The following is a 22,901-nucleotide window of genomic DNA, read 5'->3' on the forward strand; positions in this document are numbered from 1 at the left end:
CGAATCTAAATTGTTCTTTAACATCATTAACTGCTAGTTCCATGTAAAGATTAAAAAGTAACGGAGATAGGGAACATCCTTGTCGGACTCCCTTTCTTATTACGGCTTCTTTCTTATGTTCTTCAATTGTTATTGTTGCTGTTTGGTTCCTGTACATGTTAGCAATTGTTCTTCTATCTCTGTATTTGAACCCTAATTTTTTTAAAATGCTGAACATTTTATTCCAGTCTACGTTATCGAAAGCCTTTTCTAGGTCTATAAACGCCAAGTATGTTGGTTTGTTTTTCTTTAATCTTCCTTCTACTATTAATCTGAGGCCTAAAATTGCTTCCCTTGTCCCTATACTTTTCCTGAAACCAAATTGGTCTTCTCCTAACACTTCTTCCACTCTCCTCTCAATTCTTCTGTATAAAATTCTAGTTAAGATTTTTGATGCATGACTAGTTAAACTAATTGTTCTGTATTCTTCACATTTATCTGCCCCTGCTTTCTTTGGTATCATTTATTATTAGTAATGGTTTGTAATTTATTTTATTTTCATATTATTAATTCAATTTCTTTATAAAGATAAACTTGTGAAATTCATAGCAAAATGAATGAGGTCTATGCATTCACGGAACTATTAATAATTTTTCGTTGTCATTTTCATGCTGAGTTATCCGTACTAACGTACGGGTAACTCTTTTTCCACTCTTTTTTTCATTTTATAAATATCAGCAGCTTTGAAAAGATATACAGTTTTTCTATTCTTACTCTATTGTAATGTAGTAAGGAAATACAAACCTATTTACAAGAAAGGGGAGGGAGTCATTGATGGGAGTTTCAATAACCGCCAGTACTTGTATGGCGATCATATTTAAGAACATTATAGTCAGTTTACGGCATTATTGTTAAAATATTATGACTAGCCAGAGTTTAATTTTTATCAGATCTTATTTAAATTCACTCTCCTCCTGATCAAATTTCTTGAACCGACCTTTGATCGGTTTATGTAGAGGAAATGCGCCGGGCTTCGTGGCGCGAGAGGTAGCGTCTCGTCCTTTCATCCAGATGTCCCGGATTCGAATCCCGGTCAGGCATGGCATTTTCACACGCTACAAAATTGTTATTTCATCTCATCCTCTGGGACCACAACTCATCCTCCGGGACCACAACTATTTTTTCATCCTCCGGTGGTCCCGGAGGCTTAAAAAAAACATAGAGAAAATGCACAGAGAATATTTTATAATTTCAATGATGATGTCAGACTTCTGTACAAGATTTTTAAATTACATATTTTTCGGTTTTATTCAACTAAAGAAATCTATATACTTACATATTTTCGACATAATGTGATAAACAAAACAAAAAAATTCTTACTAAAAAGTAAAAAATAGTTTTATTTTCAAGAAAATTACTTTTAAACAAATTTTCATAAAAAACCTTTATGTCTATGCATGACTATAAAGAAACGCGTGGGGCACGCTCTAATTATAAAGTGGTTGTACATGAGAGCCGCTCTCCACGATTTTCTTTTTAGTCATGTATAAATAGAAAGTTCTTTTTAAACAAATTTTCTTGAAAACAAAATTATTTTTTACTTTTTATAACGAATTGTTTTGTTTTTTGTCCTATTTTTTGGAGAAAAACGTTTTAGAAAACCAAAAAAAGGTTTTATTTAATTCGTGGTTTAGTTACTGTAAATTGAAATTGAAACCTGGTTTGAACATAATTTTTTTGTACAAATTTCACGGGTACTATGCAAAATGTGTTGATTCTCGAATGCTGAAAGATTAGCATTGCATCCATGACGTCGTTGACGCCTATGCTCTAAACTACTCGTAATTTCATGTTGTGGCCTCTATATTACGCTGCATTCTAAATAGGGCTAGCGTTGACTTTCCAAACGAGCTTCCCAATCTTTAGGTGTCTCTGCTGCGCGATATTGCGATTCGCGCTGGCGTCGAAGTGGCAGTCGAAATTCACGCTGTTCTGATGTTCGGTAGCTCTCAGTTGCGCTTTGTATTGGTTATGAATCTTGCTCGTTTGGCTTCTTTATCTTCATTTACTTTCTTTTCTTAATATTTTTGACGCGCTTTCTCTAATCGTGTGTGTTTCGACACTTCTAAAATAGTATCTGATATTCGAGAAAAAGGTCTTATCCATTCGGCTACAGGAGCGTTTTTTTTTTGGTTCGAATCCGGTCAGGTATGGCATTTTTCACACACGCTACAATACAAATCATTCATCTCATGCTCTGCAGTAATGCTTAACTACGGACCCGGAGGTAAAAAAAAAAAAAAAAAAAAAAAAATGCCTGAGGAATTATATTATTCCTTTTTTTATTTCCTCCTCAAAACTGAGTTGTTTGAAATTATATCTGAACAAATTAAATTCTCTTAAATTATAAAATCTTTCGCAAGAGTAATTTTACTACTACTGTTTTGTTTTTAATTGTATAAGTATTTAAACTGACGTGTAAGTTTTTACCTTTAGTTGTTTTAAATATTTAGCAAACAAAATAAAAATATTTATATGAAGTTTTACTCTATATTACAACCTTGATAATTAATTTTCATTATTTTATAAATGATACCTGGTATCATTTATAATATATAAATTTATAATTAATATATAAAATAATTTAATATAAAAAAATTTATAATTTAGGTGTTATTTACAACTAAAGCAGATGATTAGCGTACAAAAATTTTAGAAGTTAATTTACACCAGTTAGCTTAAATCCGCTTAAACAGCCAGTTGATCTTTTAGACTTAAACTTTTTTCTGTTTAGACTCCGGAACCACTGTAAGGTATTACGTCAGAGCATGAATTAGGATGATATGTATGAATGTAAATGAAGTGTAGTCTTGTACAGTCTCAGGTCGACCATTCCTGAAATGTATTGTTAATTGAAACCCAACCACCAAAGAACATCGGTATCCACGATCTAGTACACAAATTCGTATAAAAGTTACTGCCTTTACTAGGAACATAGAACTCTCAACTTCGAGATCAGCTGATTTGCGATGACGAGTTCACCACTAGACCACCTCGATGGGTTAGCCACCTGATCTACTCATACTGAATTGACAGTCAAATTCAATCGGATCGAAGGCTACTCCATATCGATTTATCTCCCTTCCTCAAGATGTTTCCCTTGTATTATATACAGATATATTCATATATACTAGAAAAATAGCGAGCCTATGGACCGCTGCAAAAATGGTACATAGTTTATGTTTCATTACACATGATTTAATAATTTTTTTTCCAATTATAACGTTTCTGAATTTAGCGTACTAACAACAAAAACTTTTACAAAGAAAAGCTTCAAAATAATTTTTTTAATTGCTACAGCAATGAAAAAATGATAAAAAAGAATTGCAATAAATTTGATTTATTTTTCAACACGAAAAAGGAAATTTTCCAAAAAAAATAAACTGCAAACAAATGCAGTTCGCTACTTTGTTGCATTTTGCCAAGAAGTGCTTCACTCAAAATAAAAATGTGAGCACATACAGCAAACAAAACCAACGTCCCATGCAAGAAGCAACAAACAATGGAATATTGTACTGTTAACTGAATTTTTACGTCCGTGTGTAAAATCTTTACCATTGTATCACGTCGAGAAACGAGTTTAATTAAGGTTGCAAGATTTGAGGACACGGTTGAACTATTGTTAGTTAAAGAAAAGCATGTAAAAACATCAATTCATAATTGATCTATAGACCAATAATCAATTCGCGCTACAAAGTTCATTTTCTTACACCATAATAACGTTTATTGAATGTTAACTTGTTGTTGCTGTTATATAAATAAATAATACTCAATAATATTTGGTTATACATTTAATTTATACAGAAAAAAACTTCAGTGTATAACATAATAATGTACATTTACTCATTATTTATTTTTTACACTTATTTTATTGACACAGTGAACACTTGAAAATAACATCTGAGTATAATAATATTGCATATTTCTTTTACACCAGTCTTGTACTGGTTGGCAGTAAAGAAACACGTTTTCTTCGACTTTTCAATACAAGAACTCAAAGATGGTACGTTGTACAATCTTTTAAATATTCTAATATAACGTGTAATAATAGTTTGTTTTTTGTTTTTTTACTTAATTCTATTTAAATATTGAGTTAATTTTATTTTGAATTGAGAACGATAAGCAAAGAACCAAAGAGTTAAGAAACACTAACGTAAAGTATAATACCAGCAGTTTGTAATTATTGGTAAAAATTTGCTATGCAGTAATGTAATAAGATACGCATTTAAAATAAATGTGCTTTTTTATATCAAAGCGTTCAATATCAGATAACTTCAACTTACGGCTGAAAAATAAAATATTTATTCTGTTTTGTTTCATATAAAACTAATCAAAATGAATGAATAAAAAAAACATTTTTAAAGTTTAATTGTGTTGAAGCATGTGACATTATCAGTTGCGGCTCGCGTATAGACACTGTGGAACTGCAGCACTCACTGCTTCCACTTGATATTATCGATAAAATTTAATATAATGGGTCCTTTTTTCTTTATTACTTTCTTTATACTTGTACAATATTCCTTCAGCTTAATGTTGGTAGTTATCCCCCAGTTTATGAAAAATATACAAAAAACGTTCTATGGAACTCTGTGCTTCACAATTACAACGGCGTGGTGTTTGGCTGTTGTGTGCATGCACACATAAGAAGCTACACGCGAGGGAGCGAGAGAACTGTCGCTCCCGCAGTGCCGATCTGGCGTGCTTGTGGAAGGTACTTTTTTTTAATTTACTCCACGTGTGTGTGTGTGTGTGGAACGTTCCTTGTTCGTTCCCTTTTCTAATTTGGTGGAAGGAATATGAAAGTGGTTTAGTATTCACAACTTCACCAAATCTGTCCAAAAACACTGCTCTTCGATTACCAAATCTATCTAAAAACACGATGGAAAGGCAAATGAGAAGGTAATTAGTAAAACCTAATTATGCATTTGTTTCTGTGTATATAGAAATTTAAATTAATCACTATCGGACTATAGTGTTTTAGGCGGAAATTTTTTTAAGTTATTATCTAATAATACTAAAAAAATTATCTATATTGACATTTTATTTATTCGGTTGAACCAAATACGGGTTTTAAGCATAATATGCTTAAAAACCGTGTACTATATTCTTGAATTTGATAAAATGTAAAATTATATTATTATCCTACTTCCAGCTATTCTATTTGATTAATTTTTTTTCGGTTCTTTTATTTTACACAAAGATTTAACCATGGCCTTGAAAGGCCCAGAAAAAGGTTTTCTGAGCAGTACCACCACTAATTTTAGCTACCAGCAGCCACTGGACTCTATTACTATTTACTTATAATTAGTTTTAAAATATTTTTTTTAATACAATATTAAAACGGTTAAAAGAAATGAAAACATTTTAACAAAAAGACACGTTCCTTTCCTGTAAACATCAATTAGTAAATTAATAATATATATATATATATATATATATATATATATATATATATATATATATATATATATATATATATATATATTAATGATATTCCATTATAAGAAATATTATTTTTATCGACTTTTAATAATACGATAAATTTAATGATGTAAGCAACACCGACGCGTAGCAGATGTTCAACCGCTAGCTAACAAGTATGTTTACAAATAGTAAAACGTATTGTTCAATGCGTTGTACTGTTTTTAAATACAACATAAATGTCGAATAAACGGTTCATGTTTTTGGGTTTATAATGAATAATAATATAAAACGATTAAACACATCGAAAATACGTTAATAAAATTGACAATTATTTTAATTATTTTTTATTTTATTTTAAAACCCCGACAAGAATAATAATGCTCCACCAGTCAGTATTTTTTATGAACAAATTTTCTATTATCTATGAAATATATAAAATTTTATTTTCAGACAAGTTTATTTATTGAAAAAATTGTATATATATAAAACTTTCGTTAAACTTAATTCTGAGAAAAAATAGAAAAAAATTAATAAGTAAAACTCAGATTAAAAATTTTATTATAAAGAATATTTAAGAAAGTTTCATACCTGGATTATAATAGTTAAATTATTCAAAACATTAAACGTATTACAAGGCTACTCTTATGCTGGTTTTGAATCTGAAATCTTCAGCGAAGAGTATTTTCCTGACACTAATTTTTTTACTGTCGACCATTGAAATTTTATCCATAATATATTTAAATAACTAATAAGCCCACTTTGTGTTCTCTTGTTCATCATATTTTAACTCTTCATTTCTTTTAATAATTTAGTTGCAACTAAGAATAAACGAGTTATTTAATCCCGTTTCTTTATTATACGATAAAGAAACTTACTTCTGAAAATTTTAAATCCGAGATAAATCTAAACGATAATTTCTCAAGAGTCCACCTAGACCTGTTTCAGTATTCATGTTTCCTCGGTCTACCTTTATCCTTCCTTATTCCAATGGTTAATTTTTTTGCAATTGTAAAAAAAAACAATAAAGAATAATGAATTAGAGGTCTCTGTAACGTTTATAACTCATATAGGTCGCATGTTTGAATTTATTATAATTTTTTTTCCTCTTTTTTGGACTGTTCTAGTAGATCGTTACACTTTTTTGAAGACATTACAAACACTTCTTATTAGAAACATGATGTCAGTGACCCGTAAGACAGATTAAAACTGAAATTGCTATTAGTTTACAAATGATATACATGAAGAAAAAATGTGTACTAATAGCTATTTACTCTCGCAACATAAATTTCAAATAATAATATCGAGTTTACACCTAGCATTTGGATCTCTTGTTTTTGCTGTTAAGCGCTTATCATTTTTTTTTCATCAGATTTTTTCTGTTACCATTTACAAAGTCGTAATTTTATTACCATCGTTCATGTCTTTTTTGGGGAGTTCTGTTGTCGCCAGTAAGGCGCTTCGTAGTTTTGTTTTTGTTCTGTTATTTTGTGATACAAAAGCTACAATTCAAATTTTAAATTTTATTTCTAAGTTCTATTCGTTTGAGTAGTCTGTTTTTGGTTTTGTTTTGTGTTTATTGATAGTAGGTTCTTACAGCGATGGAAATGTCATTCGTGGCATTTACATCGGTGGCATCCTGACGGAGGTCAAGCTATTAACTGAGTGATGTTATTCAGTCTGTGGGTTCAGAAGATAACCTCCGGTATTGCCCATCAGGGCTAGGTACGGAGGGGGTTGCGTGATGACCGGAATACATAAGTAGCTGTCAAAAAAATAAAATTTTAAAAGATCTGGCCATGGCTTGAGCAAACTTACTTAAATTTATTCTCCAACATCGATCTTTCGATGAATCTTTGTAAGAAGAGAAACAAGGGATAATAAGACTGGTACCAATTAACTGCGACCGACTTGAATCCTATCGAATATATCTGAGTTCAATGAAAAATTTAGTAAAAAAATTTGATGTGGACACATAACTTCCTTGTACGCCTAAAAAATTGCACATGCACATTTTTTTAAAATGAAAAGTACAAAAAAGTTTATTTCATTAATAACTTCTGATATTTTTTTGTTATTGTTATTATTGAATTATTATTTATCGTAAAACATGTTTTTACAAAGAGGTTAATAGTTATTAATAAATCAATATATTTAATTTTAAAAAAAAGATAAAAAAATTATATATAGAAGTCGGATTCAAACCGATGTGCCTTCCCCTTGTAAGATCCAAATATTTCATTAATTCAAATTTTATTTGGCTATAACTCTGCAACCAATGAAAATCATTGCCACATGACATATCTTGAAAAGTTCATTGAGGGCTTATTACTGCAATTAAGAATAAGTTCACCAAATTCAATTTTTTTGAATTTTGGACCTTTTTTGGACACTTTGGATTCAGTCGATTGCAATCAAAAGAGGAACTGCAGAAATAGATGGTACCACAGTCCTAAATCCAAAATTTCAACATTCTACGGCTAATCTTTTTTGAGTTATGCGAGATACATACGTACGTACGTGCAGATGTCACGCCGAAACTAGTCAAAATGGATTCAGGGATGGTCAAAATGGATATTTCCGTTTCTGAAAACCAAAATTTTTCGCGATCACAATACTTCCTTTACTTCATACAAGGAAGTAAAAATATACGATTAGAACAAAATGAAGAATTTATTATAACACTAACAAATAAAATTTTCGAAGAAATAATGGCTGAAAAATGAAGTATGAAACACATTAAGGAATTAAAGAGAAGAAACTTAAAGAGAACTGAAATTTGGAACTGTCTAATGGACGAAGAGATTCAGCTGCTGATTATCTGCTTTGGAAAGTCGTGGAAAAAATACAAATGAAATTGTAATATAAATGACCATAATGATGAAAATTGCATGTGAGCATAGGAGAAGAAATAACTTCAGTATATCTTTTTTAAGTAAAAAGTAAAACATTCAATATACATTTCAAAAGTTAGTATTGTAATCGCGAAAAATGTCGGTTTTCAGATTTCAACGGAAATATTCATTTTGACCATTCCTGAACCCATTTTGACTAGTTTCGGCCTGACGTCTGTACGTACGTACGGATGTATAACTCAAAAACGATTAGCCTTAGAATGTTGAAATTTTGGATTTAGAACTGTTGTAACATGTAGTTGTGCACCTCCCCTTTTGATTGCATCGACTGCACCAAATGTGTTCAAGAAAACCAAAAATAAAAAATTAAAATTGGATTTTGGACTTTTTCTTAACTGCAGTAATAAGACTGTTGAGAGATTTTCAACGATATATCATAAGTGGCACTTATTTTCATTCGTTCCAGAGTTACAGCCCAATAAAAGTTTAATTAGTGAAATATTTGGATCTTTCAAGGGTAAGGCACATCGGTTGGAATCCGTCTTCATTTCCTTTTTTTAACTTAAATATATCGATTTATTAATAATTGTTAACCTCTGATTGTAAAAACAAACCTTTACAATAAATAATAACTCAATAAGAACAAAAAAATACGAAAAAAAAAAATTAATAAAAATATATGTAATTTAATAGGCGTACAAGGAAGTGGTGTGGGTGTCCATATCAGATTTTTTAAATGAAAATTTATTTGTAATTGTTCAACAAATAAAGTTGATTATTTTATTGACAAACCTATTGATTCTGTTTAAAGTGCATTATTATGTTTTCAATTTATTGTAAATAATACATTAATTTTACTTTGACAAATAAGACGTTTTTTACATGAAAAAAAAAATTGTTTTCCTTTTTTTCTTTTTATTATTGTACCGTATTAAGATTGTAAAATAATTTAAAAATAAATAAAAAGAATTATGCAACACTACGTACTAAAAAACCGACGCCCACAACTATTTAAATGTAACAGTTATAATGACTGTCGTATTTTTAACAGTGAGCCGCATGTATTTTTATTCAACGTGTAATAGGTAAATGGTTCTATTCATTACAGTATTTTATAGCAGTTAAAATAGTTTACATCAGTGTCAATCTCCAAACCGATCCGTTGAATCCAGATGTGATGTTCTCATCGTCGGCCAGTACTCGATAAAATCTAAAACGGATTATTTTATTTAACGATTATGTTTTATATACGTATGTTAATGCATACAAAGGTAAACTTTTTCTACCCATAAAAATTGTTAATTTTTATGAAATGGTAGGTAATATCTTAATATTTAAAACTCTATACCGTCTCCTAAATCTATTATTCTAACATATTTTTCAACTGCAGAAATCATTTAATCCAAAATCTTATCGCACATCATGTTTTCATTTCTTTAAACTTCAACAGAATATTTTCCACGGAAGAATTTATTCAAAAATGCCTTTCATCAATGAATATCTAAAATAAAAGTGACATCTAATTATTATGTTTTTTTATTTATTTATTATTATTATTTTTATGTAATATTAATGTAAACATTTTTAAAATAGTTTTTTAGGACCTTTTTACCATTTAAACAATTTAAGTAACGTACTATAACCAACAAAGTACGAGACAAAAATTTCAAACATAATTATTTTTAAAAGGTTTTTATTCATTACAAAGAATTTATGATTAATTTATAACGTTAATGTCTCTAATCGTTAAAATAATTATCCTTTTATAATTACTGAGACACCCGATATTTATCATTTTTAATATTACTAGTTTATTACGACGTTTGTTCAATAACTACAGAGATAAATGGCAATTAGCGTAAAAACTATTATTTAGTAGGATAAACTGAAATTGTCTGACGTTAAGTTGACTCCTCTGACAGAAAATAATCTTGGAAAAGAATTTTCATTATTTATTTCAAAATATCGGCTCCGCTTGAAACGTGTACAAATGTGCTGTAATAAGATTTTTCTGATGGTATAAAACCGGCAGAAAATCACTCTCGGATGTTAAAACACTACGGTAAAAAGTAACAGTGTAAATTTTTATTAATGAATCAAACATTTTAAATCGGATAGAACAAGTCCGATTTTCATCGTAGCGTAAGACCAGTGGAAATTTCGACTGACGCTTTGTAAAATCGTATTAGTGATCTTATTCGCAAAAACAGACGCATACAAATGTTATAAATTGCTGAGATTTAGTGCTAGAATCGATAATGTAAGTATTAACCATGATTAGCTGAATTATCACAAAACTCGAGGTGTGTTTCGAGAAGATTGACTCAAAACCATAAAGATTCACATTTTTACGGAGCTAAAATGATTCACATAAAATTCACATTTTTACGGAGCTCATACAGCGGGCGACGTGTAGCTGTGCACATTGCGTGCAAGAAACATGGACTAATGGGACGGGTGGAACAGTTAGAAAATCGTTCCTTTACGAAAACATCTCGTATAACTCCTTATACTTTCATAGTATGAAGTACATTGTCAGAATTCTTCAGGATAGTTAATAGCGCGGTAAGCCAGCCGTCAAACTATGTGTACAGTAATACGCTGTCCGCTATACAACGGTTTTTGGTGAAGGTATGCATTTTTAGCATAATAATTCGTAATAAAACTTTTATTCATCATTTTGAGTCGGATTTCAAACTTTTGTATGGAATGGAAACAACCCGGTTCGCTCGCTAGGAAAAAATCAAAATCAACGCCAGCCGGTAAAGCCGGTGTTTGGGGATTATGAAAGCCCAATTTATTGCGAATATTTGGAAGAATCAACTGTGAGTATTGTTATGATATGTTATAAAATATAGTAAATTCGCAATTAGGAGAAAATGTCTCGGTTCAATCTCAAAAGGGATAATTCTTCTGCATCCCCCGCCCGTACAGCTCAAAAGTCACGGGAAGCTATTCAAACGTTAGGTCAGGAGATGTTGCCACATCCACCTTACAGTGTCGATGTCGCACTTTCAGTTTTTTTTTTACTTTCTCATCTAGATAGCGTTATAGCAGAGCTATAACTCTAGAAGGGAAAGCATTAAAATGGGTAGAATTTGAGCATACGCGATTTTCACGGGGTCTTGACTTTTAATAACTAAAGATACAAAAAATTAAAAAAACCGAATGGAAATTCTCCGGATGTTAATGTTTGTATGTACTTGTGTGTGTTCGGTGTCAGCTTCTAAACCACCTTATATATCCAGAACTGCTGGACCGATTTTGACAAAACTTGATCAGATTATTTCTATATATGGGACATTGATGCCATTAAATTTTCAACTTATAAAGTACTTTGGTTGATGAGGATGTAGAGCAAGGTCACCCTCAGTATCTCGAGATTTCGCTTAATTAAGGTCATAATTTTCCTAAGCACATTAGTTAACAGTTAAAAAAAAGCACTACTTGCAAAAAAAACTTTTGCAAAATCGTATCCGACAAAAAATACTATAAAATTTGAAACTTTGTTGTAATCGCTATGATGGTTGTTTTTCATTGTGGTTTCTTCTATTACCGTCTAATTACACATATAAATTAATTTTTACTATTTTTTTTAATTTTTAATTTTTTTTTAACCTCCGGGATCACCATTAGGTATTGCTTCATAGGATGAGATGAAATGACAATTTTGTAGCGTGTGAAAATGCCATGCATAACTGGGATTGGAACCCCGGACCTCCGGATGAAAGGCCGAAACGCTACCACTCACGCCATGGAAGCCGGCAATTTTTACTAAATTGGGAGCCCCAAATCCCAATATTTTAATGTTTAAAGTTGTTGAAATAGAAGCTTTTTTTTAGTAAACCAGATTTGAAATTTGCGCTTTTAACCTCAAACCAATATTGTTATCTTATAATTAAAACGTGAAATTTTTCAGTATATCATTAAATATATTAATTATATTTTATTTTAAAAATAACCGCGTGACGGGAAAGTCCTACAACTGTGTTTCTAGTTTATTTTACTTCTCTCAAAGAGTTTTTACTTAGCATCAAGTTCGGCAACAATGAACAGGTAAAAAATTCAGAATAAGAAGCTCAAACACTTAAGTGAACAACAATTTCTTACCGCTGGAATAAGAAAGTTCACAAAAATATCGAAGAAGCACCTAAATATAACCCGGGAATAAGTTGAAAATTATCTTTTAGTTTCATTCTCACTGAAAAAACAATAATCTTTCTAGTCATTTGTGTTTTTAATTATTGAACGATTTTCGTAATTGAATAGTTTGTACTTAATTTAGAATAATTTTATGGTCGTATTCTTAAAAAAACCGTTACAAAAATATGATCGGTAGTTCGGATACAATGAAAAATTTAACGGCTCGTCATTCCGCATTGATTTATGTCAAGGTGAAATATTTTTCTACTGATTAATCTTCCTCGAATAATTTTCCTTGACCACTTTACTACTAAACTAAATAATGATTATTTGACAATTATTTATTTTACCAATAATAATTTTATATTTTATTTACTTATTACATGTGCAGTAAGTATATAATTAATATAAATAATTTAGTTATTTATTTGTAGTAGCATGTTAATAATTATTTTATATAATAGGTTTATTAAAAACATATAAAGTAGTTTAAACAAACAATTAAAATCCATCAAGATATTTCTCTTTTAACAATTCATACGAAGATCAATAAACTTACTTATCTATACCTATTAATCTATTACGTAACCTATTAAGAATTTTTAAATTTAATTAATTTTTTTTAAATTCGGTAGATTGATTACATTTTCGTAAGACCTTACAGTGTTTTTATTATTTTTTTTACCTTTTAAAAAACTTTTTCGTTTTTCTTTAGGCAGTTTACATTTGTGTATTATTTATTTAAATCAAACGTTAAGCAGTTTACATATGTGTGTATCATTTTTACTTAAAACTCGAATAAAATCACAAAAAAATAATCATGACCTTGAAAATACGATTTTTATGCCAAATAAATCAAACTACATAGTTGTACATTTTTTATGGAAACCTGAATGGTAAGTTTATATTTTATAATTGTTATAATATTGTGATTATGAAAAAAACGTCAATGTATATTTAAAAAGAAAAAAAAATGTAACTTAACATCATCAACTTTATAAAAAATATTCTTTGCATGCTTACTTTTTACTTTAAATGTTACACGATAAAGATTTTGCTTAATTGCATGCGTTAAGTTAACTTTTCGTGGCTTCCAATATGTTGAATAATATATTAACCGAGAACTACTTGTACTGTTACAAAGCAAAAATTAAAAATGTAAAATTTTACCTTCTTAATAAAACGAATTTGAATTTTTCGTTAAGTTCTTTATTTCAAGCCTTTCACTGCAGTCAGTTATTTTTACACGGATTTGAATACTAGATCGTGGATACCGATGTTCTTTGGTGGTTGGGTTTCAATTAATCATACATCTCAGGAGTGGTCAAACTGAGACTGTACAAGACTAGACTTCATTTACACTCGTACATATCATCCTCATTCATCCTCTGAAGTATTATCTAAAAGGTAATTACCGGAGGCTAAACAGGAAAAAGAAAAACGCCTTTCACTACGTTAAAAAAAAGAGGACATTGTTTTTGCTGGTAAAACTCTTTTTGAAAACCTGTATGATTTTTAAAATAAGAAATCGTGTAAGTAGAGACATCCCCTACCTACACGCATTTTCTGGAAGGTTGAAAGAACTGATATTTAACTAGCATTTTTCCTGTCACCTTCCTACCGATGAGGTATACCTTTCTCCCTCTTTCTGTTGCCTGATGGCGTAGACCGGAAGTCTGCTTCTAGGCACTCTTACTAATTAAAATATTAGTGACTGTTATATCAATAAAATTACATTTAAAACGTTTGTTAAAGTATAAAATAGGTTACAGGATGGATACGGACTGCTAAATCCTAATCAAGTGTGCATCCTTCTTATTCACGTCATTTATAATTAAAGTAAATATAGTAGTTAATAAAAATACAACTTTATTAGAATTAAAGTAATTTCGCAGTAACTCCTTTCGTTAAATAGTTAGAGCGGTTTACCGACTCTTCTTTTAACCGCGTGATCACTTATGCCAGCTAGTATATGCCTCAGCTGTAATATATATAGGTTGGTTGCATACAACTTAATGGGTGACTGGATCCATCTTTCAAGAAGGAAAGATGATTCATGATAGTTGATCAATGATAAATAAATGAACGATCTCATCGAAGGTCTTCCACAAATACCAGTAGGATGGATAATGCCACAAACCTTACCGTAAATGAGAAACCGTTATCTCATTTAAGATAAGCGATACGGTTTCTAGCCTCACACTAAGAATAGGACATTCAAATGTCATTCAGTTAACAGTGAAAAGATTAGATCCTAGCTGTGGACCGTTGTCCTTCAGGATAATCATTTTTGGGTTGTCTTCAGTCATGCAACTGGTTTGATGTAGCTCTCCAAGATTCCCTACCTAGAGCCAGACGTTTCATTTCTGTATACCCCTACATCCTACATCCATAACATTTGTTTTACATATTCCAAACTTGCCTGCCTCCACAATTTTTCCCATTTGCCTGGCCCTCGAATAACAAAGCGACTATTCCAGAATGCATTAAGATGTGGCCTATAAGTTTGTCTCTTCTTTTAACTTTTTTTTTCCAAATGCTTCTTTCTTCATCAATTAGCCGCTACAGGTCTCCATTTGTCACCCACCTGACTTTTAACATTCTCCTATAACACTACATTTCAAAAGCTTCTAATCTTTTCTTCTCAGATACTCCGATCGTCCAAGTTTTACTTCCATATAAAGCTAGACTCCAAATATATACTTTCAAAATTTTTTCCTGTCGTTTAAATTAAATTTGATGTAAGCAAATTATATTTCTGACTGAAAGCTCGTTTCGCTTGTGCTATTCGGCATTTTATATCGCTCCTGATTCGTCCATCTTTAGTAATTCCACTTCTGAAATAAAAGAATTCTTCTACCCCTGTAATCTTTTCTCTTCCTATTTTTAGATTAAGTGTTCTATTTACATTATTTCTACTACATTTCATACTTTCGTTCTGTTCTTGTTTATTTCCATGCGGTATTTTTTGCGCAGTACTTCATCCATGCCGTTCCTTGTTTCTTCTAAATCATTTTTACTCTCGGCTAGAATTATTACTTCATCAGCAAATCGTAGCATTTTTATCTTTTCACCTTCCACTGTTACTCCGGATCTAAACTGTTTTTTAACATTAACTGCTAGTTCTATGTAAAAATTAAAAAGTAATGAGGATAAGGAACATCCTTGTCGGACTCTCTTTTTTATTACAGCTTCTTTCTTATGTTCTTCGGTTATTATTGTTGTAGTTTGGCTCCTGTAAATGTTAGCAATTGTTCTTCCATCTCCATACTTGACCCTAAATTTTTTAAAATGCTGAATATTTTATTCCAGTCTGCGTTATCAAATGCCTTTTCTAAGTCTACAAATGCTATGTGTGTTAGTTTATTTTTCTTTAATCTTCTACTATTAATCTGAGCGCTAAAATTGCTTTCCTTGTCCATATACTTTTTTTGAAACCAAACTGGTCTTCTCCTAACACTTCTTCCACTGTCTTCTTCTGTACAGAATTCTAGTTATGATTTTTGATGCATGATTAGTTAAACTAATTATTCTGTACTTTTCACATCTATCTGCTCCTACTTTCTTTGGTGTCATGACAATAATACTCTTTTTGAAGTCTGACGGAACTTCTCCTTTTTCGTAAATATTACACACCAGTTTGTATAAACTATCTATAGCTTCCTCACCTGTACTGCGCAGTAATTCTGCAGGTATTCCGTCAACTCCAGGAGCCTTTCTGCCATTCAAATCTTTTAATGCTCTCTTAAATTTAGATCTCAATATTGTATCTCCGTTTTCATCCTCTTCGACTTCCTCTACAACACCATTTTCTAATTCATTTCCTCCGTATAACTCTTCAATATATTCCACCCACCTATCGACCTTTCCTTTGGTATTTTAAATCGGTGTACCATCTTTTTTTAACACATTATTAGATTTTAATTTATGTACCACAAAATCTTTCCTAACTTTCCTGTATGCTCCATCTGTTTTACTAATGATTATTTCTCTTTCCACTTCTGAACACTTTTCTTTAATCCACTCTTCTTTCGCTAGTTTGCACTTCCTGTTTATAGTATTTCTTAATTGTCGATAGTTTCTTTTACTTTCTTGATCGCTAGCATTCTTATATTTTCTACGTTCATCCATCAGCTGCAATATATATTCTCTGATATCCAAGGTTTTCTACAAATTCTCTTTGTTCCGCCTAAGTTCGCTTCTGCTGATTCAAGAATTTCCTTTTTAACATTCTCTCATTCTTCTTCTACATTTTCTACCTTATCTTTTTTACTCAGACCTCTTGCGATATCCTCCTCAAAAATTTCTTTACTTCCTCTTTCTCAAGCTTCTCTAAATTCCACCGATTCATCAGACACCTTTTCTACAGGTTTTCAAACTCCAATCTACATTTCATTATCACTAAATTATGGTCGCTATAAATGTCTGCTCCTGGATATGCTTTGCAGTTGACGAGTTGATTTCTAAATCTTTGTTTAACCACGATACAATCTACCTGATACCTTGCAGTATCACCTGGCTTCTTCCATGTGTATATTCTTCTATTATAATTTTTAAACCGGGTGTTGGCTATTACTAAATTACACTTCAGGTAAAACTCAATAAGTCGATCTCCTCTTTCCTTCCTTTTGCCCAGCCCGTATTCACCCACAGTATTTTCTTCCTGGCCTTTTCCGATGCTTGCATTCCAATCTCCAACCATTAATAAATTTTCATTCCCTCTTATGTGTTTAATTGGTTTGTCAATTTTTTCGTATATACACTCTACCTCAACATTATCATGGACACTTGTAGGCATATAGACGTTAACAATCGTTGTCTGCTTGGGTTTTGATTTTATCCTTATTACAATGATTTTATCGCCAGGCTTTTTGAAATACTCTACTCTTTTCCCTATCTTCTTGTTCATTACGAAACCTACTCCTGTCTGCCCTACATTTGACGCTAAGTTATTATTATAATATCACCTGACCAAAAGTCGTTTTCCTCTTCCTACCGAACTTCGCTAATTCCTACTACATCTACATTTAACCTATTCATTTCCCTTTTTAAATTGTGTAACCTACCAACCTTTTTTAGACTTCTAACATTCCACGCTCCGACTCGTAGAATGTTATTTTTTAATTTTCCGGTGACTCTTTTCTTAGAAGTTCTCACCCGTAGATCAGAACGGGGGGACTAGTTTATCTGAATATTTTACCAAGGAATGCGCCTCCATCTTTGTTAAATGAAAATGCAGAGAGATACATTTTCTTGGAAAAAAAACAGCCGTAGTTTTCTATTCCTTTCGGCTGCGCAGTACTCAGAACATTGAGTGTTGTTGATATTCCCGTTTAAATCCTCCTGACCTTCGCCCTTAACAACTACTGAAAGAGCTGCAGCCCTCTTTCAGGGATAATTTCTTAGTCTGGCTCTCAACAGATACCTCTCCGATATGGTTGCATATTCGGTTCAGCTACTCTGTATCACTGAGCACTCAAACCCCCTCACCATCGGCAAGTCTCATGATTCATAGACAGATATGATAATCATATGAATCACTCATATTTGCAATAAAAATGAAAAAAAAAACAAATAGTAATTTAACCTCAATGAATCCTGTTACGTCTCATTGTAAAATAAACTTTCCATGTATCGTTTGCAATCCTTATGATTAATCAATCAGTATGATGCACAGAAAGAACACTGGAAAATAATTGGAGCAAAACAACCAGGAATATGCACGTTTCCACAAAATAAAAATATGCATTTAGATTATTATTGTGTTGCTACATGTTGTGCTTGCTATCGGCGAGCGCGACGCTAGATGATAGATGTCAGGGGAAACTTGCAATCCACCTAGCGTCTGCAAACGCATTCCTTCGCAACTAGCCAGCTGACCGCGCCACGTGCTCACCATTGCTGCCCTCACCCCATCACGCACTGCGGCTTTATAAACAGCAGCAAGGCAATGCGAGAGCATTCGTTCATGGACCACCTCCAAGAAAAGACCAAGAAGAAGGAAGAAGTCCCCTGGTCGGCTCAACGTGGGACATGCCGACGTGCTGAAGGGAAGCTCGATCAGTTTCAAACGGGCAATTCCCCGACTACCACCTGTTAAGCCGACCCGACATCGCCGATGACCAGCGATAGGACTTATAACAGCTCTTCTCTTTTCAGGGCCAACACTAAAAAATCCCTAACAGCTCTTTTCAGGGCTACCACAAGGTTTTAAAGTGCCACATGCCGTCGGAGCACTTCGGTAACAACAGCTAACATCAGTAGTTAAAACGAACTTAATAAAGAGTAAAATTAGTCATAGAACTCAAAAATAAAACAAAAAACAAATTGATAATGCTTCCAGTTCTCAGTATTATATTTCCTAGTGAACTGAGATTTTACCCCCGAATTCAACCGATGTACTGAAATTTAAAATTATTTTTTCGCTTGTAATAATATTTATTCTGGAAATGTTAATCACCATTAACTTGGGAAAACCTTCCTTACTACATTTATTAATAAATTGAGTAGTAAGTAGCAAAAACGAGAAACTTTTCCATAATTTTATGAAATTAGTTTGAATGTTTTGTTACGCTCTAATGACCACTTTCATACAAAATCAGCTGTACGATAAGGAAATGTTAAATTTTTTAGTAATTATTAACAAAAAAATATAAAGTAACATATTTCTTTAATCTCGAAAAATTAAGCATACCAAGTAACAAATAATTAATAATAATTAGTTTTTTTAATATTCTAATTTCTGTACTACTACTTATAACTAAATCTAGCTAATTAGATATTGGATAATGGGATGGGAGTAAATATTAGCTCGCAGTACCTAGTACGGAAGATCTCGTGTTACCTCCTTCTGCCGACGTGTAATAAATAACTGCTGATTATCCATGCTGTTTACAAATAAAAGTCTGTACAGTATAATATTTAAATCACTTCACTTCTTACCTTATCAGTTTATTATTTATAAACTACAAACCTTTTCTCAAACGGCTTTCTTCTTTTTTTTTCAAGATATATTTGATATATTTTACAGGCTTACTGATTAATATTTTTGTTGTTTAACGATTTTTAATCTTTTACTTTTAATTTTTTCCTTCTTTCTTTTGCTTCATATCACCGCATAAGCTTGAAGCTTGTGCGTGGAATATGGAATTTTTGTAGCGTATGAAAAATGTCATGCCCGACCGGGATTCGAACCCAGGACCTCTGGATGACAGGCCGAGACGCTACCACTCACGCCACGGAGGCCATTTAAATGTCTCTAGTCATCATTTAAAGTGATTCGTACTTATTTAATACAACTACGATTTGTTGAAATTAGATTTATTCCGTTGTTCAGATTAATAATAATATTATTTAATAATAATTACTAAAAAAAGGCGCCGCGAAAATGTTTATGTTTCATTAGACCTGGTTTTGTTAAACGTTTTTGCCAATTGTAACTAAATAACGTTCGCGAATTTAGCGTACTAACAACAACAAAAGCTTTTACAACGAAAGCTTCAAAACCCTGAACTTTTTAGCTGTTTCTTGAGTGTAATTTTTTAACACAGCTCTAATCCCAATTTTTTTTTATCCCCAATACACAAATATAAGTTCAGGTAAACCGTTCGTATCAAGAAGTATAAATCGTTCGTGTGCTGCGCGTAGCCGCCCGGCGCACTACCATTGGTTCGCTTTGCGCCAATAGCAGCTAAAATAAAAATGTGAGCACATACAACAAACAAACCTATTCACCATCCTTTTTTTATGGAAAGTAATAAAAAAATTAAGTTCATCGTATCAAATAATCGATTTAATTTTTAAATTAAAAATAAATTTTATTTCACATTTAAACAAATTTAAATAAATATATAAATCGAATTTCAAACAATTCAAGAAATTTGAATCGTCATTAAAATGCAGAAGCTAACAATTTTAAATGATAAGAATAAATTAAATCGTTATTTTTACGGTTTACTGTAAAGAAAAATTATTTTAATACGGTAATATTATTATAGAAAAGAAGATAAAACAATATATTCTCTTGTTTCATTAACGAAGATATTAATCTAAAATATTCCTATATTTTTACAGGAACCACAAAAACGTTATTGCAGTTGATCTCTTTAATTTTAGATAGGTCTACTGCGAGTTAAAATTTGCTTCATATTTATTTATTTATAGCTTTCATCCGACACTGTAGTTTATATTATGACTACCCGGTCAGTTACAGTATTTATAATATGTTGAAAATATATAATTTTTCTTATTATTGATTTCAGATTCACGGTATGAAATACAACGGAAGTTTATGGAACCTCTTTGCTTTTCTAAAAGTTGCACTTATAATTATAATCCAATTTAGCGATAAAATTCAGTTCTTTCAGGTAATATTTGTTTTTAATATTAATTACATAAGTTTTTTTTTTTATTCAAAAGCAATAGAACAATACGTTATAAATTAAACTTTATTAATTTAAAAAAATTGTAATAATTTTTTTTAATGATTACAGTAGCTTTTTATATAATTTCCTTAACCTCCGGGACCACTGTTAGGTGTATTCCTTCAGAGGATGAGTTAAATGATTTTGTAGCACGTGTGAAAATTCCATGCCTGACCGGGATTCGAACCCGAGATCTCAGAATGAATGGCCGAGACTCTACCACTCGCGCCCAGGGGGCCGGCAATGAAAGTCTACTTACTTTTCAAAAACTATCGTATAAATAAATTATAATATTTTTTTAAACAAATGTTTTATTTTAATTTTTAAAAAAAACTGTTTCGCAGAAAGTGCGTCAGAAAGGCGGATTTCCGGTTTCAGTTAAATAGAAAGGATGTTACACTGCTGTAATTAATTTTAAAACTAATATTGTTTTCGGTGTTTTAGCTAGCTTTTGGTATTATTTTTTTTATTTCACGTTATGTTAGTATCATGTGTTCAAAACGTTTAAAACATCAAAACTGATTTTTTATATACCAATCCCTTTCCTTCATACCAGATCACATTTTGTATTATTATTAAACTAAGGAGCTAAAGTAAAATTAGCTTTTTTTTATGTAATTGACCTCTTTTTACCGACTTTTCAAATAAAAGTATACAGAAGATCCTTTGGATCTTCTCCGTATTCTGTTACCATTGAATTAAATCATGTACCTAAATTAATGCTTTCTTGAAAACTACAGCTTCATTTAAGTATAAATCAAATAAGGTTGATCGCAGCATGTACAGGTTTATTGAAAGTACATTTTACCAAAGTTTTTTCTAAAATACTTTTTACTATTTTTTATTTTTATTTTAAATATTATGTTATATTTTTGCGATTTTCTGTTTGTATTTTTGTTATAATTTTAAATATAATGTTTTTTATACGTTTTAAAATCATCAAATTAATATTTAATACGTATATACTTAAATGGAGAAGTAGTTTTCATGAAAATATTATTTTAAGTGCATGATTTAATAACTGTTAATAGTAGAACGAAAAAAAGCTGAAAATATAACCTAAAACCTCGTTTGTTGGCTCTAACTCCGGTTCTTGAGAACCGATTCGCTTGAAAATCAATACGGCTCTATTCTCAACAGGTTTACATCATCCCACCAAGTTTCGTGAAAATCGGTTAAGATTTTCTTCCGTTAGAGTGGATGAAGACATTTTATACATACATATTTATATAAACATGATTGGGCGCAGTAAACATTTTCAATTTTTTTTGGAAATCCTCTAATAAAATCTATGATTTAAAGCAAAACACCTAAACTCCAGTTTCATTTCGTGTTATTTAACTTATTATTTCAGTATTTGTTTTCAATAAATTACGGAAGAATAAGTGATAACAGTTTATAAAAATAAAATGAGAAAAAAGTAATTATTAAATTTAGTTCCAGAAAGAGTTACAGTTTAGAGACGATAATTAAATCCCTAAGAATTATAAAATTTATCAAATATACTAATGTAAATTACACTTAAACTTCTCTTTTCAATTGCAGTTTGCTTTCGCTTTCCCAAACTAATTAAAATAAAAGTAATTCGGAACACGAAAATGTTTGAATAACGGCAATTATTTAATTAATAACAAAATTTTTAACGTTAAGCAAATATAAAAAAAATGTTTACATAAAAGAAATTAATGAGAAAAAAGAATTATTAAACAAGAAATAATTTTCAAAATCGAATACAAAATCGGTAGATTTACATTTAGTGACCTTAATTGTAAATAAGTTTAACAGTAGACCCACGTTCACTGTATTTTTGATGCATTAACTGATGTTAATGTAACTTAATAGATCCATAATGGAGTTTTTTTTTTCTTTTACTGTGTTTCGAGCATGAGAATTATTTTAAAATGCAAATTCTTGTAACGAACTAAAATTTATAATAAAGTGTTTTTTTATAAATTACTTTAAAACATTTTTAGTCGTCTTTGTAACCATTTTCAGTGATTGGTGCTGCTGTTCTATTCCC

General features: G+C 30.9%; 1 protein-coding gene across 1 annotated transcript in view; it reads left to right on the forward strand.

Annotated features, from left to right (window-relative positions):
• Window positions 1–3,975: 3,975 nt before the first annotated feature.
• Window positions 3,976–22,901, forward strand: part of Ak1 (Adenylate kinase 1) — an 82,698-nt gene continuing 63,772 nt past the window's right edge. The window contains exons 1-2 of the mRNA XM_075358521.1: window positions 3,976–4,042; window positions 20,720–20,824. Coding sequence (XP_075214636.1) covers window positions 4,040–4,042; window positions 20,720–20,824 — 108 coding nt within the window. The 5' untranslated portion in view covers window positions 3,976–4,039. The remainder of the gene's footprint in view (window positions 4,043–20,719; window positions 20,825–22,901) is intronic.

Source organism: Lycorma delicatula, chromosome 2, assembly GCF_047948215.1.
Source record: "Lycorma delicatula isolate Av1 chromosome 2, ASM4794821v1, whole genome shotgun sequence".
Taxonomy (NCBI): domain Eukaryota; kingdom Metazoa; phylum Arthropoda; class Insecta; order Hemiptera; family Fulgoridae; genus Lycorma; species Lycorma delicatula.